Source organism: Lytechinus pictus, chromosome 17, assembly GCF_037042905.1.
Source record: "Lytechinus pictus isolate F3 Inbred chromosome 17, Lp3.0, whole genome shotgun sequence".
NCBI lineage: Eukaryota > Metazoa > Echinodermata > Echinoidea > Temnopleuroida > Toxopneustidae > Lytechinus > Lytechinus pictus.
Window position 1 is genome coordinate 30511210 of NC_087261.1, and position 21636 is coordinate 30532845.

The 21636-nt window shown below is 35.6% G+C and overlaps 1 protein-coding gene across 1 annotated transcript in view; it reads right to left on the reverse strand.

Annotated features, from left to right (window-relative positions):
• LOC129279919 (3',5'-cyclic-AMP phosphodiesterase 7B-like) overlaps positions 1-21636 on the reverse strand; it is a 40556-nt gene that overhangs the window by 13707 nt on the left and 5213 nt on the right. The window contains exons 3-4 of the mRNA XM_064111933.1: positions 13062-13122; positions 3957-4049 (exon numbers count right to left, since the gene is read on the reverse strand). Coding sequence (XP_063968003.1) covers positions 3957-4049; positions 13062-13122 — 154 coding nt within the window. The remainder of the gene's footprint in view (positions 1-3956; positions 4050-13061; positions 13123-21636) is intronic.

Genomic DNA, 21636 nt, shown 5'->3' on the forward strand with positions numbered 1-21636 from the left:
AGGGATCTACAACATCGTCACAGCGAACCGCTCTATATCTCATAATACAGGTCATCAAAAACGGGCTTCACAAACTTATTGCTATGGTTACAAAAAGATATTAAACAGGACTGAGATAAAGTATGACGTATTGTAATGATGTCATCATTAAGAGGAATTGAGTCCTCAGGCATATGCTGAATTTTTCTATAATTTTGTATTCATCACTTGCATTTATTTCTTTTGATGACGTTAATCAGATGCTCTCTTTATTCATACTTTACATTTTTGTGTTTGAAACACTTGCTTGGGCTTTATATGCAAACTTTGTTATTCTTAAAATTCCTGCTAGTTATATAGCTCTTTATCATCTTCACATTTACTCCTCTTCATATCTGTATTCCTCAAATTCTTATTTTTCCTCATCCCATCTTCTCTATCTCCTTCTACTTCTTCCTCTCCTCATCTTCTCAAGTCCCTCCCCTTCCTCCTTCTTTCTGTCTTCCTCCTCTTTCTAATGTCTATTGACACTTTTGCAATCTGATTTTAAATATTCCTTCACATAAAGTGAGCTTCTGTAATTCAATTTGAAAACATGAAGTTGTATTCAATCTAACTTATCAAACAAGCAAAGCCTGTGCTTGTTTTGTATTAGCAAGAATAATCTTTCTGCATTAGGTGAAATGTGCTTGTTTTTCTCATTTGCTTGGGCCAAGTGCTGCGCCCCTTCAAAACTATCGAAACCCAATACGTGTTGGGTTACTGCGTACGCTCGTCACATTACTGAGTTTCCAGAAATTCAAGAACGGGAGGAAATCCACAACTATCCTTTATGATCCTCTCTGCTCCCATCTTGTCCTCCCAAACTTTCCCCCTTCTCTATTGCCCTTCACTCAAAACCATATCGAGAGTGAATATTTGCTCTCGACTCATCAACGATACCCAGAATTAAATGACAAGGACTATGAGGAAGCAATCGGGCACTTACGCGAAATGTGGGAGTTGCCACACTCATCGTAAATAACAGTCAATGTTTAATGATTTCATTTTGAAAGTGATAATATATTCAAGACCTAGTAGGCAACAGGAAACAGGAACAGATAAAGCAATCAATTTTTTTTTAATGTTTAAACCAATAATTGTATCATAAAAAATCAAATCATGATAAAGCAAAAACTATAGCCTCTCTGCATAAGAGGATATTGTGGTCAGATGTTATCTCTGTCAATGACAGAACAATTTCTGCTCTTTCATAGCATAACATATTGCATTTAGTTAACTATTTTGTGATTTCCATCTTCTGTTTATGATTGATAAAACAGTTTGTTATGTTTCTAGGCGTGATCTTTATGAGACAAAATCAGAAACCCCTTCAATCATTTTATAATATTGAAATATTTTCAATAAAAACTTGAAAGAAGTTACTAAGTTAATGATAATATTAATAACAATAGCTATCAATGTATTAGCGCTTTCATCTTTAAAAAATAGTTCATACATTCACATAGCGCTCATCACACTTTGTTTCTAAGCGCTTTGCATTGTAATTATTATTACCGCGGTCATTGGATCCTGACATGCCCGCACACAATGTATGCACATTTTCCACTCTCTGCAAGACTCGATTGCTAGGTATACTAAAGATGCGTTCGCATCCTACCGGGTACCCATTTAACACCTGGGTGGACTGACGCCTTACAAAAGGGACACTAGACCCACTGATTTGCAATGCGAGAGTCAGGACTGCTACACCATGACCCATTTATTGCATAAAAATTGAACTTGAATGTTAAGATAAAAAATCGTAGGTATTGGTCACACCAACAAATCTGATTCCAAAACATAATCAGAAATAACATAATACATCTTTGACTGATCTGGGGTCATTTATTCAGTGTGACAGAAACAAAAGGCTACATGTTTTTCATGCTAATCAGAGCTGTGCATTGGGGAAATATGTATTTGAATATTAGTTCCGTTCAAATGTAGGTTTATTGCAATACAGACCCAAAACCAGCGATGCTCAACCGTTGACGATCGGACTAGCATCAAATGTAAAGTGATCGTTTAAGACATTTCTATGTAACACGAATGAAGGTTACGTTCTGACTCAATCACAGAATTCCTTCTTTTTCTTTGTTGAATTTCTTAATTCTCTATTTTTCTCTTCAATATTCGATGAAGTGGTTCTCAACAAGAATGAAGGAAGGACCTTGAATGATTTATAGATGGAAATGTGGTCACTGGGGTACAAAAGGTTATGGGTCTTTTGACTTTCCTTCTCTTTAGGTGGTTTCAGACCGCCTCGAAGTTCGTCAGTTCCCGGTATTCTCTGATCAGAAAATACCAGGTATTTTGGTAATGTGAAAGCAAACTATGCGTAATTTCCCCGAAAGAAAATACCCGCTAAATAGTAGGTACTTGGCGAAATTACGAGAACTTTCGCGGGGATTTTTCCAAGGTCGCAGGTATTTTGGCAATGTGAAAGCAATTTATGGGAACTTTTAGCCCAGTGTGTCGTTGGGCGCGGGCGCCGTGGGTGGCTGCTGGGCTAGCGATTTTGAATCTCGCGCCTTGCCTGCTTATACAGACCATACTGCGCATGCTCGTAACTTCAGGAACTTATCCCGAAGGGTATGTTTCGGGGCGGTGTGAATGCAGGAATAATTAATGGGTATTTTTTAGCCTTAAAAAGTTCTCGTAATTTAACGGGGATTCTTATGATCGAGGCAGTTTGAAACCACCTTTTGAAAATCATTTCAAGTCTGTCTAGCTATTAACTAAGAAGCTGAGACAAATCGCATCTATTCGATGAAGCAAGAGATCAATATGTTATGAAAGCGAAAAAGGAAGCAAAAGGATGAAGATGGAAGTCGTGCATGAATCTCATCCGCATCAGTTCTTATGAAGCCTGACATTAGAGTACCATGGGGGTATCAAGGGGGGCAAAGCAAGATGAGAAGACATAACTTGATATCATTGCAAAACATCGTAAATAAACAGAGTGGGGGAGGGGGGAAGCTAAAACAGTACACTCTAAATTCCAAGGATTTAAAATAAATCCAGATCGGCTGTGAATAGTGACCAGCAAAATATTAGATTTAGAATGAAACCTTGTTGATTTAAATATAAATCTAATAGATTTGAATTTAAATCGTTTGAGATTTAAAAATTAATCCTTAAAATTCAAAATTTGGCTGGTCACTATTCACAGCCGATCTGGATTTATTTTAAATCCTTGGAATTTAGAGTGTATATCTGTATTAATTGTCAGTTAAGTCAAGAGTGAATTTGTAGTTACTATGACGGCAATAAGACTGGCTCATTTGAAAGTGAGAGAATATACTGCTTTGTGCGTTTTAATACAACACTGATACTTTCACAAATGTAGAATGAATATCTTAAAACAGCTTAGAAACAACTGAATTTCAAAATAACTATTTCAATCTACAATTGGTAAGAACCAATCTATCACATCAATCATTAAGTGATAAGAGATAAAAGAGGAAAATTCATCTAGAAAAGGTCCATTTATACACAATTTTCTTCCTTCTACGTGTAAAGAACAAAAATATATCAGGACACCACTTGCCAATAAGGTAGCATCTCTGAACAAGCTTTTGACTTCTGGATCAAAAAATTCCCAGACTTTGTACAGGGATCATATGTTTTCAACCGGCATTGGGTTAATCTGTTAACTATCATAAGAATCAGATATTCCTATAGGCTTTGTACAGGTACCTACCGATTCCAGTAGGCAATGGGTTAATTTTGAAAACTGTCCTGTTTATTGACACTTAGAGTATAAAGTATCAAGAGATCTAGATACAAGCCCAAGGACACAGAATGGGGGCTTCAATAAACGTCCACATAAATTGAAAAAAAGACCAACTGATTGTATTTTAAACATGGTCAGCAGACCCCCCCCCCCCCTCACCTGGAACTTTAAAGCCATTCTGCGGCCCCTGCAAACTTACTCTGTGGTGCCTTATATTCATTTTCGGGGACAGAGCCTCGGCGGAGCGGTAAAGGATCCGTTGTCACCAGCTTACCGTGGACTATCACATCACCTACAAGATAAAACGTGAACATTACATGTTATAATGATGAAAGTATGGTCAATACAGCTCTTCTGACCACAAAGTAAAAAGCCTCATACGAGAGTTGTTGGTGCAGAGTTATTGAGAATGTTCTCTTCATTCTGTTCTCGTGAGTCATTAACTTCAGTTTCACCATCACATGTTTGGCGGAGTGAATGAGACATTCATTATTAAAAGATGTGTTTGGTTGCTATTGCCATTGGAAGCAATCTAAAGTAGGTTTGATAATGATACTGGTTGTTGAATGTCAAAGACTGGAGGTTTACGCAATTGAAATGATAGCTTTAGAAGAGATGGAAAGCAAAAGTGAGGAATTGCTCACTTGCTAGTAGACTGGTAGTCACATGTTTTTAGGTCATATTAATAGGGGTGGCAGTGAAATGGTGTAATATGTACAGTTGTGCTCAAAAGTTAGTGAACCCCGCCACAAAAAGCACTCCTTCATGCTGAGTGTTGAATGTAGACAGCAACGCCGAAGTACAATGTTTGGTGAGCCCAGAGAAACAAACTTTATTGAATGTAATATTTTATCACCCGACTTCACAATTAAATATTAGATATTGGCTGAACATGGCTGAACTTGAACAATTTAAATATGTTCATTTTCTGGTGGGGTTCAATCAATTTTGAGCACCACTGTATGGTCAGAGGAAGTGACACGGTATAAGGATTAAGGGGGCACGAGGAAGAAATGTGACATTTTTTTAAATGATTTAAAAAAATTGTTCTACGACCCAGCCTTCATTTCCAATACTCTTTAAATGTTCCCATCTTAATTTTCTTTTAATTATTATTCATCACTTAAAAAGTAATCGGGGGGGGGGGGGGGTATTGTTAGTGGAAAGTAGATTGAGGAGGCATAGAATAGAGGGTAGTAGTGGGTGGAGGAGGGGTAGGGGTAGAGTTGAGGTGCGGCAGGGGTATATAGGGATGAAAGATCAAGTGATGGGTGGACCAAATAATAGGCCTAGACCTAGTGGGTTAAGCCACGATGGTGCAAGACAATCTTGGACTTAGGCCATCTGCGAGGAGACCGTATGAATACAAACGAATGTATCCACAATGGTAGTTTAAATTGCATGAATTGTCAATTTGTCATTGTAGCAATGATAATGGTAGTTTTGGTCATATTTGTATGGCTCTCATATAGAAGCAATATAGTAGAGGTATTTAAGACAGGATGCACATTTTAGACACATAATGTACCTTTTAAAAAAAACTTTTTATGCAACAAGAGGTTATATTTCATTGCAACTCTTCCTACAAGGACACCTTATGCATTCCAACAACAATACTTTCTACGTTCTACAGTACATTCTAAAGATGGCCATAACTGAGCTTGTTTATGAACTTGACCTTGCCTGACATAACAATCTAAATCCTACATCTGTCATGATTCAAATCTAAACAGGAGTGAAATAATCCCTTCTTACATCAACAAGATAATAATTACCTTCCCTCATTCTGTAACGATTAGTGAGAATGAACATCTTCCTAATGTCACATTGGGTTATACTGAATATGCTCTGGGAAATATCTCACCATTCCTACATTTAACCCCAACATTGAACAACAAAATACCTCATACTCTAAATCTAACACTGTCTCTAATACCACTGACTTTATAGCTTGCACTTATACCCCTTTCATAAACCCAATAAAACCCAATTATGCGGCTAATAGCAGCATAATTTGGTCGTAAAATCAGAGGAGGACAAGAGTTATCCGCATTATTCTGATGCTGCTATTATCCGCATAATAGCGGCATCGGGACAAGATTTTGAGTTTATGAACGTATTTCCAAATAATGCGGATAATTGCCATGGTGCGGTCACAAGGTCACCCTTTTCCAACACAACCGCATCGGAGGGGGCGTGTCCAGTTGTCATGACGATTATCCGCCTTTTTCAGGACGGGCGCTCGTAAAAATAATGCGGATAATTTTCGGAATTTGTGAACGCAATTTTTATTGAATTATCCGCATTACTCTTAGGAGGCTAATTGGAGGATAGGTTTTATTGGGTTTATGAAAGGGGTATTAGCTTACCCCTCTCTACAAACTATACCTGAATAAATCATGATAGATTTTTTTCTTTTTAATCTTTTTTTTGGATCAGCTCTATACTTTTGCAATTCTACCCTCAACAATACAACAGTCAGCCATTCCCTATGAAATAGGGGATTCCAAGAACATTTCTTGTAAAAGACAATTATATCTTTCAGAAGAAACTCATCCCACATGAAAGTGAATCAATTGTCTTTCTTTCAATTCATTTGCTTCATTGCTTTCATTAAGAAGAAATCACATGCACAGTCTGTAGTGAAACTGTCCCACGCAAGTATATTACTAATTCTGCATGCCTATAATATTCTAAACAGAAGTGTTCAACAATCTCTCAATTTCATATTCTTAGCATTATAATTATGTACCCTACCATGTAGCTTCATGTATGGATGTGTGAAGATTGAAAAGATTTTGGATGGAATTATTTTCTCATTTTAGCATGCTTGTAAAGAAGGAACATTAGAATAATCAATCATAAAGCCCTCAAATTAATAAGTTTAATTGATTAAAAATATATTTTTTTTTTCATGATATTTTGCTCATATTTCAACAAAATTTACCCTGAAAATTTGCTCTGAAGCAACTATATACAAGAATTTCAGTAGCCTATAACAAATAGTCAGTGAAAGTCATTATTTGTTTCATGAAATACTCCCTTCTTACACATCATTAATCTAATCAAATAATACATCCTTTGAGTAGACAAACCATTCCACATTTCACACACTGTAATTGTACCAAAATAATTTTGGGGAAAATAAACCACTCCCCCCCAAAAAAAAATCAACACTTGAAAATCATGCAGGAAATAAAAGATAACTGTTAGGTCAGGCAAGCTCCTTGGGTCAGGACTCACATAGAACCAAACTCTACGGTGTGAACTCTTATCTTTGCAAACATGTACGGATGTGTTTGACTAATGACTACCCTATTTAAGAGTGATTTCCATGCTTTTAGAAACTGTAGTCAATCTAGCAATAGCTCTGCAAGACAGATGCAATATGTATGAAGCAACTAATCTGAATGTAAGATATATAATCTAAAGAATTACAATTTAATCCAAATTCTTTGAAATGCATATAAATACCACAGATTGTAACATTTTTCTGATTTAATTGGTTATTCCAGCTTGGCATTATGCAGCTGAATGCTGTCCTACCTAGGTTCCATAATAATGGAACACAAACAGACATAAAAACAGAAAAAAATATTCCATTTCAAGTACCTATCAAACACTAGATGTCTTTAAATTAAACTAAAACAAATTTGAATCCTGTATTTGACCCGACATGGAGAAAATGGTTTTAAAAAAACACGAAGAAATATATCTTTGGTAATTAGAGTGCTTTGAAATTTTGTTAAAATATTTTGTTAAAAAATACAAAAAACTAAATTATTTATAAACTATGTTGTAAAGTAAGGCAGCTTTGCAATAGCAGAATTCCCATTGTTATTGTCAATGTTGGAATGGAAGGGTAAGTGAGCTGGTAATGACACTGAGTTGGAATCCCACTTAGAATTTCTCAGTGGCATTCTGCAGCATTTCCCATTGTTTTGTCTATGCTGAAATGGGAGTATACATGAGAGAAAGACTCTAAAATTGTTTAAAGGTATTTGCTAACATTGATTTGACTTTAAAAAATCTGAGCTGCGAGGTCCCACTTGTCACCTGCACCTGTGATATGTTACAAAAATGAAGCCCAGAAAAAATCGCGTCCGAAAATCATTATTAAGTGCATCAAAAGTGAAATATAAAGTGACCGGAAATACCATCTTAATTTCATCCATACACTTATGTGTTCTATTATTATCGGCACGATAGAAATTACACAAAACCATCAATTATAACGTATATCGAAAGGATTTCTTTCGATTTTTTTGTTGTTTTAGAGTTTTTAGGTTGACAGAAAGGCATTCATGTACATATTTCATCTCTCCTTTGATATTTTTTTAATTACATGTCTACAACGTTAGCATATAAGGGTTCTTACCAAACAGGTTCCATGGCATTTGCTCCTGCGATTATTGCTCCAATGGAAAATCTGCTCATTAAGCCAAACATGAAACCTAACCTCCAAAACTAAATCAATCCTAATCCATATCTTAACATTCTTCTGAACCAAAAACTCTATTACAGTACAATGCTAACGCTAACCCTATGCTCTCTGAGATATTAAGACCAGAGCAAATGTCGCAGGAGCAACTGTCGTGTCACCACCAAACGACACTCCTGAAAGTTTTTTTTAAGTGCCTTTAATGTTTGCATGAACATGTGTGTTCACATGAACAAGCCTTCAAGCAATAAAGAGAACCTGCATGAAATTAGGTTAATACTAGTAACAGAATCGGTTTCTATACATCAGAAATATATTTTTGTTAATGCATTGCCACAACACAGCTTAAAATAGGCAATGAACTTTTGAGTTTACATCAGAATACTTTCTGTTCTTCCATACCGAGTTGTACTATTTCATAAGTGAAACTCTTTGTTAGGTTTTCACAGAGTAAAATGAGGCAGGTTGGTTTTGAAAACTCCTCATTTTAACTGGTTCCAAAGTCTCAGTCTTTTAGGCAATAATGTTAAGAAAAATTTGTCCCCTCAATACTGTTAAGTATTTCAAAAATTAAATAGATTGATGATCTCAACAATACACTAATTAAATTTTAAACAAATTTTGGAAGAAATATATATATATGTTGAACTCTATTGGCTGGTCAAAAAAATATGATCAAGTCAGTCAACAGCTCCAATGGCATCTTTGAAAAGCTTAGTAATACTGATTTTCAAAGTTTGAATCCATTATCAGAAGAATTTAAGGATTGTATTTTGTATTTATACATGAAACATTAATGATACACAAGGCAAGTTCAAATCTTCATCAAGGATGAATAGATAAAAATGAATAACTTTCACTTGTAACATTCAATTTCCTGTATGAAAAAGGTCTCATTAAATGGATGCTCCGGGCTGAAGATATTTATATCTCAATAGATAAAGTTAAATTCACAGAGCAAAATGCTGAAAATTTGATTAAAATCAGTTAAACAAATAACAAAATTATTGAATTTCAAAGATTTGCATTATTCAGGCATGTCTTCATGAATATTCATTAGGTGGGGTGATGATGTCATAACCCCACTTGTTCTTTTATATTTTATTATATGAAATTAGGTTTATTCAAAATTTTCCTACCAAGAACTAGAACAATTGGATTGACAACTGATTAAGTGCACTAGTTATTTCTTGCTGCAACTTATAATGGAGACACATCATTTACAGATTTATGAAAAAATGAAACAATTATGATTTCATGTAATAACATAAGAAAAATGAAAATGCTTGAAGGTGGGGGGGGGGGGAGATGCATCATATCTTCAAGGTAGCAAAGAAAGTTGCCAACTCTGTCATTCTTCTTTTGAAGAATGATTTGGGTCACATTTTCAAACAGACAGCCTGTTTTGGGAATCGCTTTATAAATGAGTCATTCGTTTGTTTGGGCTGCATTGTGTAAAGTGAAAAATCAATAAATATGTCCCAGTTTACATGTTAATGGGTTAGAATCTAGGTGTTCGCAATAGAAGGGAAAGGGGGAGGGGGTATTGATGGGACCAAATAGCATTCATGCCTTGTATAGGTGTCCACAAAAAATCTATTCACTGACTTAGGGTGTGTTTATGCTTCCATTGCGAGGACAGAATCAGCGTTTTCAAACGTCGATTCAAAACGCCGATCGTAAACGTGGTTCTGGGAGTGCTGTTTTAACTTTTCAGAGGCGAAATCACGATCTCCAGCTGGCTTCGCATCGTAATTTTCGTTGAGCAGGAAAGCGAGGTCAAATTGGGCGCACCCTTTTTCGAATTTTTTTTTTTTGAGTGTTGTTATGGGGAAGGTACGTCGACTGTTATATAAACATCGAACAATTTCCGATAGTCATTGCATGGAGCTTCTTGATATAACCATATTATATGGTGAGGATAATAATAAGAAAAAATAAAGAATATTAAGTATACAAACTAATAAAATATATATTTGTTTATGGTACTGGGGCATCTGGCGATGTCTCCTCATTATAACTCATGTTCCAGGGGTTCTTTTGGTGTAAATCCCTCAACGTTCATCGTGATGACAAATTGGAAGGGTATACTAGTAATAGTACTACACATGCAAAACAAGGGATATAAGAGGTAATTCCGTGGAGGTAACATGCGACCATGGAGCAATGCGACTGTATTTGCCCGCGGATTTTCATCTCACCGGAAGCATGTACCAAATGACGTCATTTAAACACGTTTACGATCGTGGTTCTGTTTATACTTCCCCAGAAAGCCTGATTCTGGTCAAACGACGTTTACAAACGCATCTTTTTGTGAGTTTACGATCGGCGTTTTGAAACAGCGTTTAAATGAAAGTAAGCATGGACGCAACCGTGTTTTGGACTAATCACGTTTGGAAACGCTGATTCTGGCCTGAAAAGTGGAAGCATAAACACGGCCTTATATCATTCACATTCTTGTATATGATTCTTACATCCTATATTTTACTTTTTCTTTGACCTGTCCAGGAACCTGGACATAGAGGATTATTATTTTATTAATGGAGGTGCTGAGAATTGTAAGAGCATCATCCCCAGAAACAATAGATAATCCGGCTCCATGACCAGGTCCCTGGGCCTATCAGAATATTCTCTACACCCCTCCCCATTGTACCAGCAGAGAAAGCTGATTTGCCTGCAATTTATCGGGTGTTGGGACCAGTCAAAGGCCTTTAGAGACAGAAGGGCTTTAAAGCCTGCAAATGGTCAGTAATGTGAACTATCCTCCAGTATTGTCCAACATTCCATTACTGTGGAGGTGCCGTGGCCGAGGGGTCTAAGGCGCCTGGCTATACATGAAAAAGTCTGGGGTTCGATCCCCGGCCGCGGCAGCTATGCCCGTGAGCAAGGCATTTAATCTACAATGCTCTTTTATCCTGCTTTCAAATAAATGGAAATGCTATATGCATTATTGGTAACTAGGTGTGAACTTGTTTGAAAAAAAATTACTACAATAGTTTAATGGTCATTGTATGTTTTATCAGCCATCAGAATTCAAATTGATACGTCAGTCACATTCGCTCTACGGCGGCCATACGGCGATCAGCCGTTTTAACATTTTCTTGTAATAGCGCCATACTGCCACCATAGAGCAAATGTAACTGACGTATGTATAATTAGCATTTTTTTCAGCCATTGCAACTTCAAATTTGACATCTGGTACTCTATCTGCATGATATTTTTATAGATTCAAAATAGCACTTTAAGCACTTATTCTACAAATTTAGTAATTGGATACTAGAAGCTACATGCAGATAGAGATTATATCCAGATATGTTCATCCTTTTCTATGTCTGCAAAAAAGGTTTTGTATGAGCAAGACAAAAATATGCAAATATTTAGTTTGATCAGGCACCTAAACAAAATAATATATGTAAAATTTGTAAATTCATCCAATGAGGCATGTTTATTTTATATCCCTCACATCATTAACATTTTAAGGCACACAAATTTATATCATCTAGTTATTAAGTGGAATATTAACATCGACATTGTGGGGATTACAATAACTACAGATGTGCTGTAACTCTGAGTAACAGGCCTAAACTGTAAAATGTATGTGTAATTTTTGTTTATATTTAATTTATTAAGTCAGGATATTAAATCAAGAGGGGAACAAGAATGATAAGGTAGGTGGCCGTGTTATAAGCTATTGAAGGCAGAGTCATTCATGGGTTCATGTGAATTGGGTCAGTAGACAGTTGGTCAGTGACAGGAAGGCGATAAACCCTCTGGGTAATTAATATTAATTTGCTTGCCCCCCCCCCCTAAACCCCCAAGTCAAGTTTGACAGGTCAGGCTTTATAACCATAGTGGAACTATTAAGGGGGTTCAAACAATTATAACCTAAACAATACCAGCATATAGGGAAGGACTCTGCCAAAGAATTTGAAGGGGCATCCACTCAAGTTTACGGGAGGGGGGGTAGACTTAGCGTTTGAAATGTGTTTAGTATCAACATCTACATGTAGGTATACTTGTGTCTTTTCTTTGCTTTTATGTCAATATTGATTCAGAATGCCGACTGTAAATGCACAAACATGTGCATTTGGGTGGGTGGGTGGGTCGGATGGTCGGTCGGTCTGTCCGATTGATTAATTGATTGGGTGGGTGGGTGGTTGGTTGTTTTTATTTCTCATGAATAAAATCACAAAAACAAAAAATATATTCAAACAACAGAATTACAAAATCGAAGTAATTACATAAAACACAAGTATGAATGTGAAAGGAATCAGGTAATAAGATATATTATAAATGGGGAAAATCAAAAGCTGCAAAGAGCTTGAAAAGGGGTCATTCCACTATGGTTGCAATATAATAACAATTTTAAGAGCATCAATATAAAAAAAAAACATGTTATACTACAGTCTGTCTTTAAAAGCTTTGGCACTACGGGTTCAATACAATCAAAATGTACATTCGAAAGTTAGAATCAACTGACTGGTTCACTATTAAAGTTTTTAGCCTCCGATACATGAATCATATATGAGGTTTCCAATGAAATGAGTATATTTTTAGGATTCATGGTCATGTGATATTCATTATCTCGTACAGAATCTTTCCAGAGGCCCCCGTACTTCATTTATCAATTCAAACTGAATGCTGCTTTGAATACAAGTTTCATGTGGAATAAATGAAATGCATAAAACTGAATTAGTAGAAGACAAAGATGGGGGAAATGGGGCGGTAGAAATAGAGAGGGATGGGGAGAGGTTCAGAGGGGGAGAGGTTTAGAGGGAGGGTATATCGGGAGGGGAATAGTACGGATTGAGAAGAGAGTGAAATGTTGAAATGTGACAAGACAATTTTCTCCTCCATACTCACCAAGCATTCGAACATAAAGAGCTGTCTTATCTGCACGGTCAAATGATATCCCACCACGCCTCTGAAAGAAAAGAAAATTAATGAATTTAATGCTAGACTAATATAATGACAAATGACATCTTAAATTCTTACAAATTTGTTAATGATTGGTTGATTTCTTCCATGTCAGTGGTTGATTTGACCTCCGCTTCCTGCGTCAAACTCACTGACGTTCCAAAAAAGGGAGGGAAAACGTGGTACAATTTCATTATCTCCTAAAATATCAAACCATATTTTGTGATTGTGTTTGTATTTTTATATGTGATTTTTGTTTGTGATCTTATCCTTTAGAAATTTTAGTGAACATATCCATGGTCAAACCTAAGGCAGGCCTTACAAAAAATAATAATAATCAAGACATTCTTGGTACCTCCTTATCTACCATCCTTCATATGATAGCAATGGTGTCACAAAAACATGATCATAAACATGAAGGGTTTCCCCGAAGTAAAGGAGGTTAATATCATTGTAGACAACTTGTCTTTTGATTTGGCAAGCATGTATCCACATCCTTCCGGCTCAAGTAGCGGGCTGTTGGCATTGTGTGTTCAAGGAATGCCGCAATGGCGCCATGAGGAAGGTTTATGGGGTATGATGCTCGCATACCTCATACCAATAGAACAGTTTGTAGTTACTTCATGGACAATTTTGGTCAAATGACCTTTCATTTCTTTCGTTATGATAGGCAGATTTCAAAGCAAGATCTTACGTAAGCTTGCCTTACATAGCAGGATGAAGAAATTGAATAGACCCGGTGACTAGAATAGCACACCAATGAACACTTTAAGAAGGTATTTGTTGCATTCCTACTTTGAATGCATATCATAGCATGTTGCACAATGTACTTGGCAAACTGTGAACTACCAGTTGTTCGTTGACGCATTGTTGTTTTTTGTGGATGTAAATGAAAACCACAATTCAAAAGAATATATGAATAATCAAGACATCAAAGTTGGTGCTTATCTCATTAGATTTTAAACCACCATGTCACTTTAGTACAAATGACCTTCCTCTGATCATGCGTAGAATCTTTTGATCATGCGCAGAAAGGAACTGGCTTATTGTAATGTGGTTCGTTGTTCATTTACAGGGCAATGTAACGTCAAGCTTAGCAACTAATCATAGGCCTATGATTTAATTGCACTGATTATTGTGTATGATTAATCATAAAACCCAGCCTTATATAATCAATTGCTACGCTTTATGTTAACAGGCCCAGTAGAAGACCTGCCCTTACTAATCAAAGACTTCAGCCATTAAATTTATAAACAGTTTTTTTAGGTGAAATTGAGAAGAATGGGTCATTGAAAATCTTCACAATAAAAGTATAGGCCTAAACTTATTTATATATGCTAATAGGACACACAAAGTAACTCTTATGTAACTCAAATATCACCTTTTATATATGAATATTTTTTTCATATGCTATTAATAAGACGCATAAAAGTAACTTATGCCATATTTGCTCTTATGTATAAAAACGTTTTTATATACTATTAAAAAGATATACAAATAAGTCTTATATCATATTTTTCTCTTATGTTATGTTTTTATGCTATCAATAAGACAAATAAATTTTCTTGTGCAAATAGTGGAAGCTCATCATTTAATCTTAAAACATGAGGATTTTAGTAATCATATGATATTCTAAATGTTTAAATCGAACAAATAAAAATAGTACACATGTACATGTAGTCAACTTGATACATTTGCTTTGGCCAGCAATTTATTTTAGTTTGTGAGATATATGAGGATTTTCACAACGATGCCATACAAATTTTTGATACAATGGGCAAATGCCATTGGAAACGTGTAAAGTAGCATTGAAATCAAACAGTTGTGTGCTCTTAATAAGGTGTAATTTTAACACCTCATGGATTGGTCCTAAACCCAATTGGTTGTCAATTTTAATGCTCCAGTTTAACAGGGTAGAATGTTTAAAAACATGATCTTGTGTTACTTCACAAATTCACAAATCAAAGTACATACTCATGTTATATCACTCTCATCTGTTTCAAAACAAATATTATTTTACCCTTGATCTTCTAAGAGAATTGGACTTTAAACACTTCAAACCAGTTGTAAACATGTTTTCAAAGTTGGCAAACATTCAACGACATGATAGCCAAACGGACATAGAGACAATTAATTGCACTCTGCTTCTCCGAACTGATCACCGTACTACGTAAAATCAGAAAATCAAACAACAAAAAACCTGGCGAGAGATGCCAGGAATCGCGGATGGGGGTGTGTTGTCTGTTGGCGACGTCATCAAAATTGGAATTTTTACAAAAAATTACAATGATTAGCTAATTCACCTAACAGGGTGAATTTTGTGCAAGCTAGGGTTTGGAAAATAGGAAATAGAGGAGTATTGACAGATTATAACCGACTGATTGTTTTGTCGGATGAAATTATTCCTTTAATTACATCACTTTGAAGTAGTCTGTATCTATTGCCCTACTGTGTATAAGATATAGAAAAGTGCCAATATAAATCGTCTAAATCACTGTCTTTCAAAAATGTGGAGTAGCCACATAGACAACTCCGATTCACTGATGTCGCCTGATTATGAATAAAAGTGTTCTTTAAAACAAGTCATCATTGTAAACGGGTAATTTTTGGCTTTTACTACGTCTTTTAATGAAATATTGTTAACTTATCATACGAATAAATTGTGCGTTTATTGATAAACAAGTATCGTTATCATCAAAGCTAAGTCCAACCAAATACATAAATGAAAATTACGAATGTATGTTTTAGGGGGCTTTTTCCAGGTTGTCTCATGAATTTCACTTTCAGAACGCAACAATATTCCTGCTAGTGTGAAAATTGGAGGTGAATATAAAGCTTAAACTTGAAAGCATATGTTCAAGACAAGACAAACTCTGCATTTAAGATCCAATCAAGTTCATGTACAAGAATATTAGCAAATAAACACAATTCTGCATTATCATGTGTTTTATCTAGAAATTCTCAAAAACAAAGACTTCCATTTCTCCATCACGATGATGGCAATTGATGGGACTTTGTGAAAGCAGCTCTAATGATGTCTATCCTGTTAAGAATCCATCTACTTCTTTGGGACACTTTTGCATCATCGCCAAACAATTGTTTAAAAAAATGAACTTCCTATTGTTTTGAAGTCAGCTTTCACTTCAAACTTTTCACAACTGTGCAAAACATCTCCTGTTTGATGTTATTCTTCACTCGTTCTTTCTGTTTGGGGGCGGGGAGAGTATGAGCTAAGCTTCAACTCACAAATAATTTGTTTTCAACGTCATCATGGACGCATATTAATGTGTCTGAAAAGAGACTTAGTCAGCATTTTTTTAAAGGATAATAATATTGACTTGTTCAATGTGCAAAAGCAACATACAAATGACCTTATGACAGTTTCCAAAAGTAATCTATTACCCAATTGAGAATGGGGCACTTAACTTTATTGCTGTTAAAAAGTATAAGTACATGTGACCAAAGGATATGTGAAAAGGAAGTCTTTGCTGGCATTGACTTGTGATCAAATTAAGATGTCTAAGCCACTCCACATTTCAATCAAAAAAAAAAAAAAATAGATGAATTAAATAAAAAAAGAGGGGCAATATTTCAAAGAAAAACAACCAAAAGAAAAGTACTTTAATAATCATAACCTAGCAACACTGGAAGACAAAACAACCAATAAGGTACACGCATTAAGATATCAGCAAATTGAAAATATAAATTTTTTTTAGCAAGAGGTATCTGTAAATGTTAAACATTATCATGGTTCAATTGAAGCAGAATGAGTTCTGCAATATTTGACTCTCATTTTTTTCCAACATCCCCCCCCCCCCATCTCTCTCACTCTTCTGTACTTTTCCCCAGAGGTTAAAAGTTTACGGATTACAGCGCTTTTAATGCTGACAGATCTAAGGATCTATTCTGTGGGGAGCGGGAAGATTATGACAAATAAACGAAGCTCGACAGCGAGCTAGCTAGCTAGCCTTACCGGCAAACTGATTAAACATATCAAAATACAGCTTAAAGACAGTCTAACGTACTGGAATTAAAAACAAATAGTGATTTGACAATAAAATAACTTGTGCTGGCTGTTTCTGAATCCAATTTAGAAATGGAAAATGACGATTTCAAAAGCCAAGCTGAGCTGTAGAAAACAATATACCTGAGGCCATTATGGGTTAAGGGCATCAAATTTGGATTGGTCTTGAAAGAAGTTCTAGGATTGGAACAGTGGTGCAATAACAGTAAACAGAACATGGGAAAATATGACATTATGCCTTATCACAGTCTTCTCAGAAAGGGTTTTATTTTTATTTTTTCCTTTACCTTTCCCCTGCAAAAGGGGGCCATGACACAAGCCCCCCCCCCCCCCTTTCCTGGTCAGGAGTTGAACCCTCAAGCTCTGGATAGAGAGTCGGGTGACTGTACCACACCTCCACAGATAATTGAATAAACTGAGAAACTAGCTTGCAAGGACAAATATTCCAATTATGTAGATCTGAAAATTTGACTGCTTTTTGCCTGGGGTATCAGACATTGTCATGTGTGTTCATAACATACCCAGGTCCTCCATGTGATATGGAGTGCTTCAGAATTTAATGAGAATTTCCTTGCTTCCATCACAAGATCCGTCACATACGGATGAGGGAAATAATCTACCCATTAATTTATCACTACTAGTGTTGAAATTTAATAACTTAGTCACAAACTTATGCCAATAACTTACTTTATATTTAATCCTATATGCATGCTCATTCATCGTTCTATTTTCACCTCTCTCATCCAGGCTACCCTTTCTCTTCTCTAATCCTCTATCTATCTTTCCTTCATCAAAAACATTTGGTGTATAAGACAAATTTGCAAGTAGCAAGGACTGTATCACAGAGTTTGTTAATGACTGCATCATAATGCCATTAAAAATGTGAAAAGGAAATAGGCACAACATGCTAGTACGGTTTGCTTTGGTTTAACAGAAAAAGAAATTATTCATGATACTAAAATGAGAATTTCAATTTCAAAACCTATAATTTGGGTCTAGTAACAAAATAAACAGCATCAGGTGCAAAATTATTTGTAACTGGAAAGATATTCCAAGCTAAACTATTTACAACAAATCACAATCAATAGTAAAATGAATATGGGCATGATGACAAAAAAAAAATTAATATTATAAAAGGGGGGAAAATGAGGAAAAAAAAGAAAAAGAAATAATTGTGTAGAGCTGTAGAGCACACACAATGTCCAAAAACAAGAGAGATAAATTGGGAGAAAGGGTGTTGTAATGGCCAAAAGGAAAAAATTATAAAGACAAAGCTCAAAGAAGCCGGGGAGGGGGGGTGAGGTCTGATGCACTTCAGCAGTCTTCACACATCAGCTCTCAATTGCCTCTAATCGCTCTCGATTGAATCTGAGAAGTACAACGACAGAAAGAAGCATCGGACTGCCCCCAAACAGAACAACGACTGACACAAGAAATACAGGAGTCACGTTTAGCTTGCCCTCCACTTGATCCCCGCCAGACTTTACACACTCCTTCATTGGTATGTATTACCCTATCCAGTCTCTGAAGGATTCCCAAAGCTTAAGTTGGAGGGATTAACTATGCTTTTATGCCACTGGAGAGACATTGGATGCGCAACTGTAACGTGCCTCATGAACCCCTCTAGAAATTGTTAATGCACGTAGGAATCCGCCATGTGAAACACTTGAAGCGCTTGTTGGATGAGGGTGGGTTAATTGAAATTAGAAGATACACTTGTAGTGTCTTTCTACGGCAATCAATCCACAGGTAGTGCGGCTGGCTTCAATTGCCCTCAAGATCTCTTTACATCTACCGACACTTGACATTAAAGAGCAACTCTTGTACTTGTACTTACTTGGTTTCCATAGCAACAGAAAGTTAAATCGAATAAAAATTTGGTTTCCATGGAAAAATTTCAAAAATGCTACTAATTAGATGGAAAAACTTTCATATTTTGTTAAATTTCCAATCAAATCATTAATTATGTTTTATGTACAGTGTATCATGCAACCCCTGTTCTTCACACAAAATGATTTGAAAGAGAAATCATATCTATAGAAATTCAACAATCGAATATTGGGATTACTACCATTATGATTCAAACTATTTCAATGTCCTTTTTAATTGGTTTGGCAATTTTTCTGAAATTTAGTCAAATAACAAAATAAGTTTAAGAAGCATGCTAAATCTATTTCAAAAGACATGCACCACATGTTACTACTACTATTAATCGAACGCTCCACACTCAGAGTTTTCATCCCAGTGACAGGAAAAGTGCCAAAATATATTTATAAAGTGCAGAAGTTGAGAAAAAATAATTTATGGACAGTTTGAATTAGAGTGAAACTCAAAATTAAAAATATTTACAATTTAAGGCAAAGGCAAAGTTTGTGATGAAAAGTAAAACTGATAATGATATCAATACAAATCCAGACACTCTTTACTAATTCAATGTACTTTGATAATTCCTTCAGTATTGACTTCTTCTTGTAAGTGTCAGAGCATTAGAAATGGAAATATGATGTCATGGCCACTTAGCCGTCAAGGTCACGATGAAAGGTTCACCCTGCCTGGGTCATATTTCATTTCTTTCATTCCTTCTACCTCCCTTATGTATCACTTCTCATCATGATAGCTTGCCAACAGTATCAGTTCTTCAAGTCACGTCCTAGCCAACATCCTGAGTCGTCTTTGTACAATCCAATACGTAGGTGGTGCAGAGGTTTGGGTGAGAGTCACAAGCTTGTGAATCATAAAATACTAGGTTCAAACCTCAATATACATGCCTAGTCAGGAATATCCAAATGCATATCCCATCAAAAGCCTCTGCTTATTGGGATTCATGTATGCCTTCTCACAGTTAATAATTTGTTAATACTGTATTCACATTAATTAGGCTTAGTCTGCTGGGCAAACCCTTCGCTCGAGTTAAGGGTCTGAATGTGCAGCCTACTCATGCCTTGTGTACTGAAGGCTCTCTCGCGAATTGGAACAGCAAGTTTTGTATGTGCTAGTCTTTGCGTGGAGGCACACTTGTTGATCAAAGTTCCAATGAGGGTCTGTGCCTGCAGACTAAATTAGGCTCTGTGTTTGTAATATAATAGATTTGTATGACTTTATGTAGACTGGGAGAAAATAAATGTTTACTTGAATTGAATAGAATACGATGTTGGCCTTGTACTGATATCCGAATGAAAAACCAACGAATCTCTTTTTCAAATTGTATAATGATCACCACAAAGACAAGGGTCATTAAAGCATTTTACGGCCACATACAACTTGTTATTCTTATCATTAAATTTTATTAACGGGTAAAATCATATTCAACCATATCTAATTTCTTTGTATGCTATTCAACTTTAGAGAGAGCAAGGCACTATTCACACCTAGTCTGCAGACATGTACCCTGAAACTTTGATCAACTCCTGGGTCTTCTTCATTCAATCTTACTCACACCTTAAGCTTTTCTTTTGATTTTTCTCTTTTACATTTTGGCATTCATCTGATAGATAAAAGTACAAGTTCTATTCTGTTTATGGTTAAATTTCTAGGGAGCAATTCATTTTAGTTTCTGAGATATGTGGGGATTTTCAAGGTGATGTCATACAAGTTTTCGATAAAATGCACAAATCCCATTGGAGATGCCTACTGTAGCGAAGAAAACAACAGTTGTGTGAACTGTTAGCCAAACCATCGTATCTGCATGCATTGACTTTGGACATACAATATATTGCGCACATTGAAAATGCAGTCAGTGTTGTTATATGGAAAATATAAATGGCTCAGATTGAAATTGCAAACATGTAGCTGTTTTGCAATATGTTTCTCTTGACTCTTGGTTCTGTGTAAAAATAAAGATATCAATGTTAAGCACTTTTCTTGGTCTTTCCTACCATGTATTTTTCTAGCAATAAAAATCTTGTAAGACTTGCAACAAAAAGTGAAAATTCTAGTAAACTTTGAAGTTAATTTTCTCTGAAATGGGTTTGCACAATCATATCCTGATAAAACGGTTAAGATGACTGCCAACTTCATGAATTCATCTGGTTAGAAGGTTTCATTCTCCTATAAGAATCCCTACAAGGTTCAACTCTGAAAATCATTACAACAGATACCAACAGAAGCCAATTAATAAGATAACATCTTATCTTTTCCTCTTATATAAATGTTAATCCTTGAATAAGCCTTGATAACATTTAATTATCACTTTAAGAACTGTATTAAACTAAAGCCTCAAGGTTTGCACATGTATACAAGATGAGACCTCTCTAAATCTAACGAAACTTTATAAGTTTTCTCCTTTTTTTTACTACAGAATGAGAGTAAATACATAAGACTTTTGATTCGCACATGTGACACATGTGCATTTGCAGAATTCCTACGATCTGAAAAAACGTGTTATTGATATGAAAGTGTAGTTTCAATTTCAAGTGAAAAAAAAGTATTTTTTTACAATATCTGTTTATATTTCTTAAATGTTTATTTAAGAAAAATGTATATTCTTATGATGTGCTG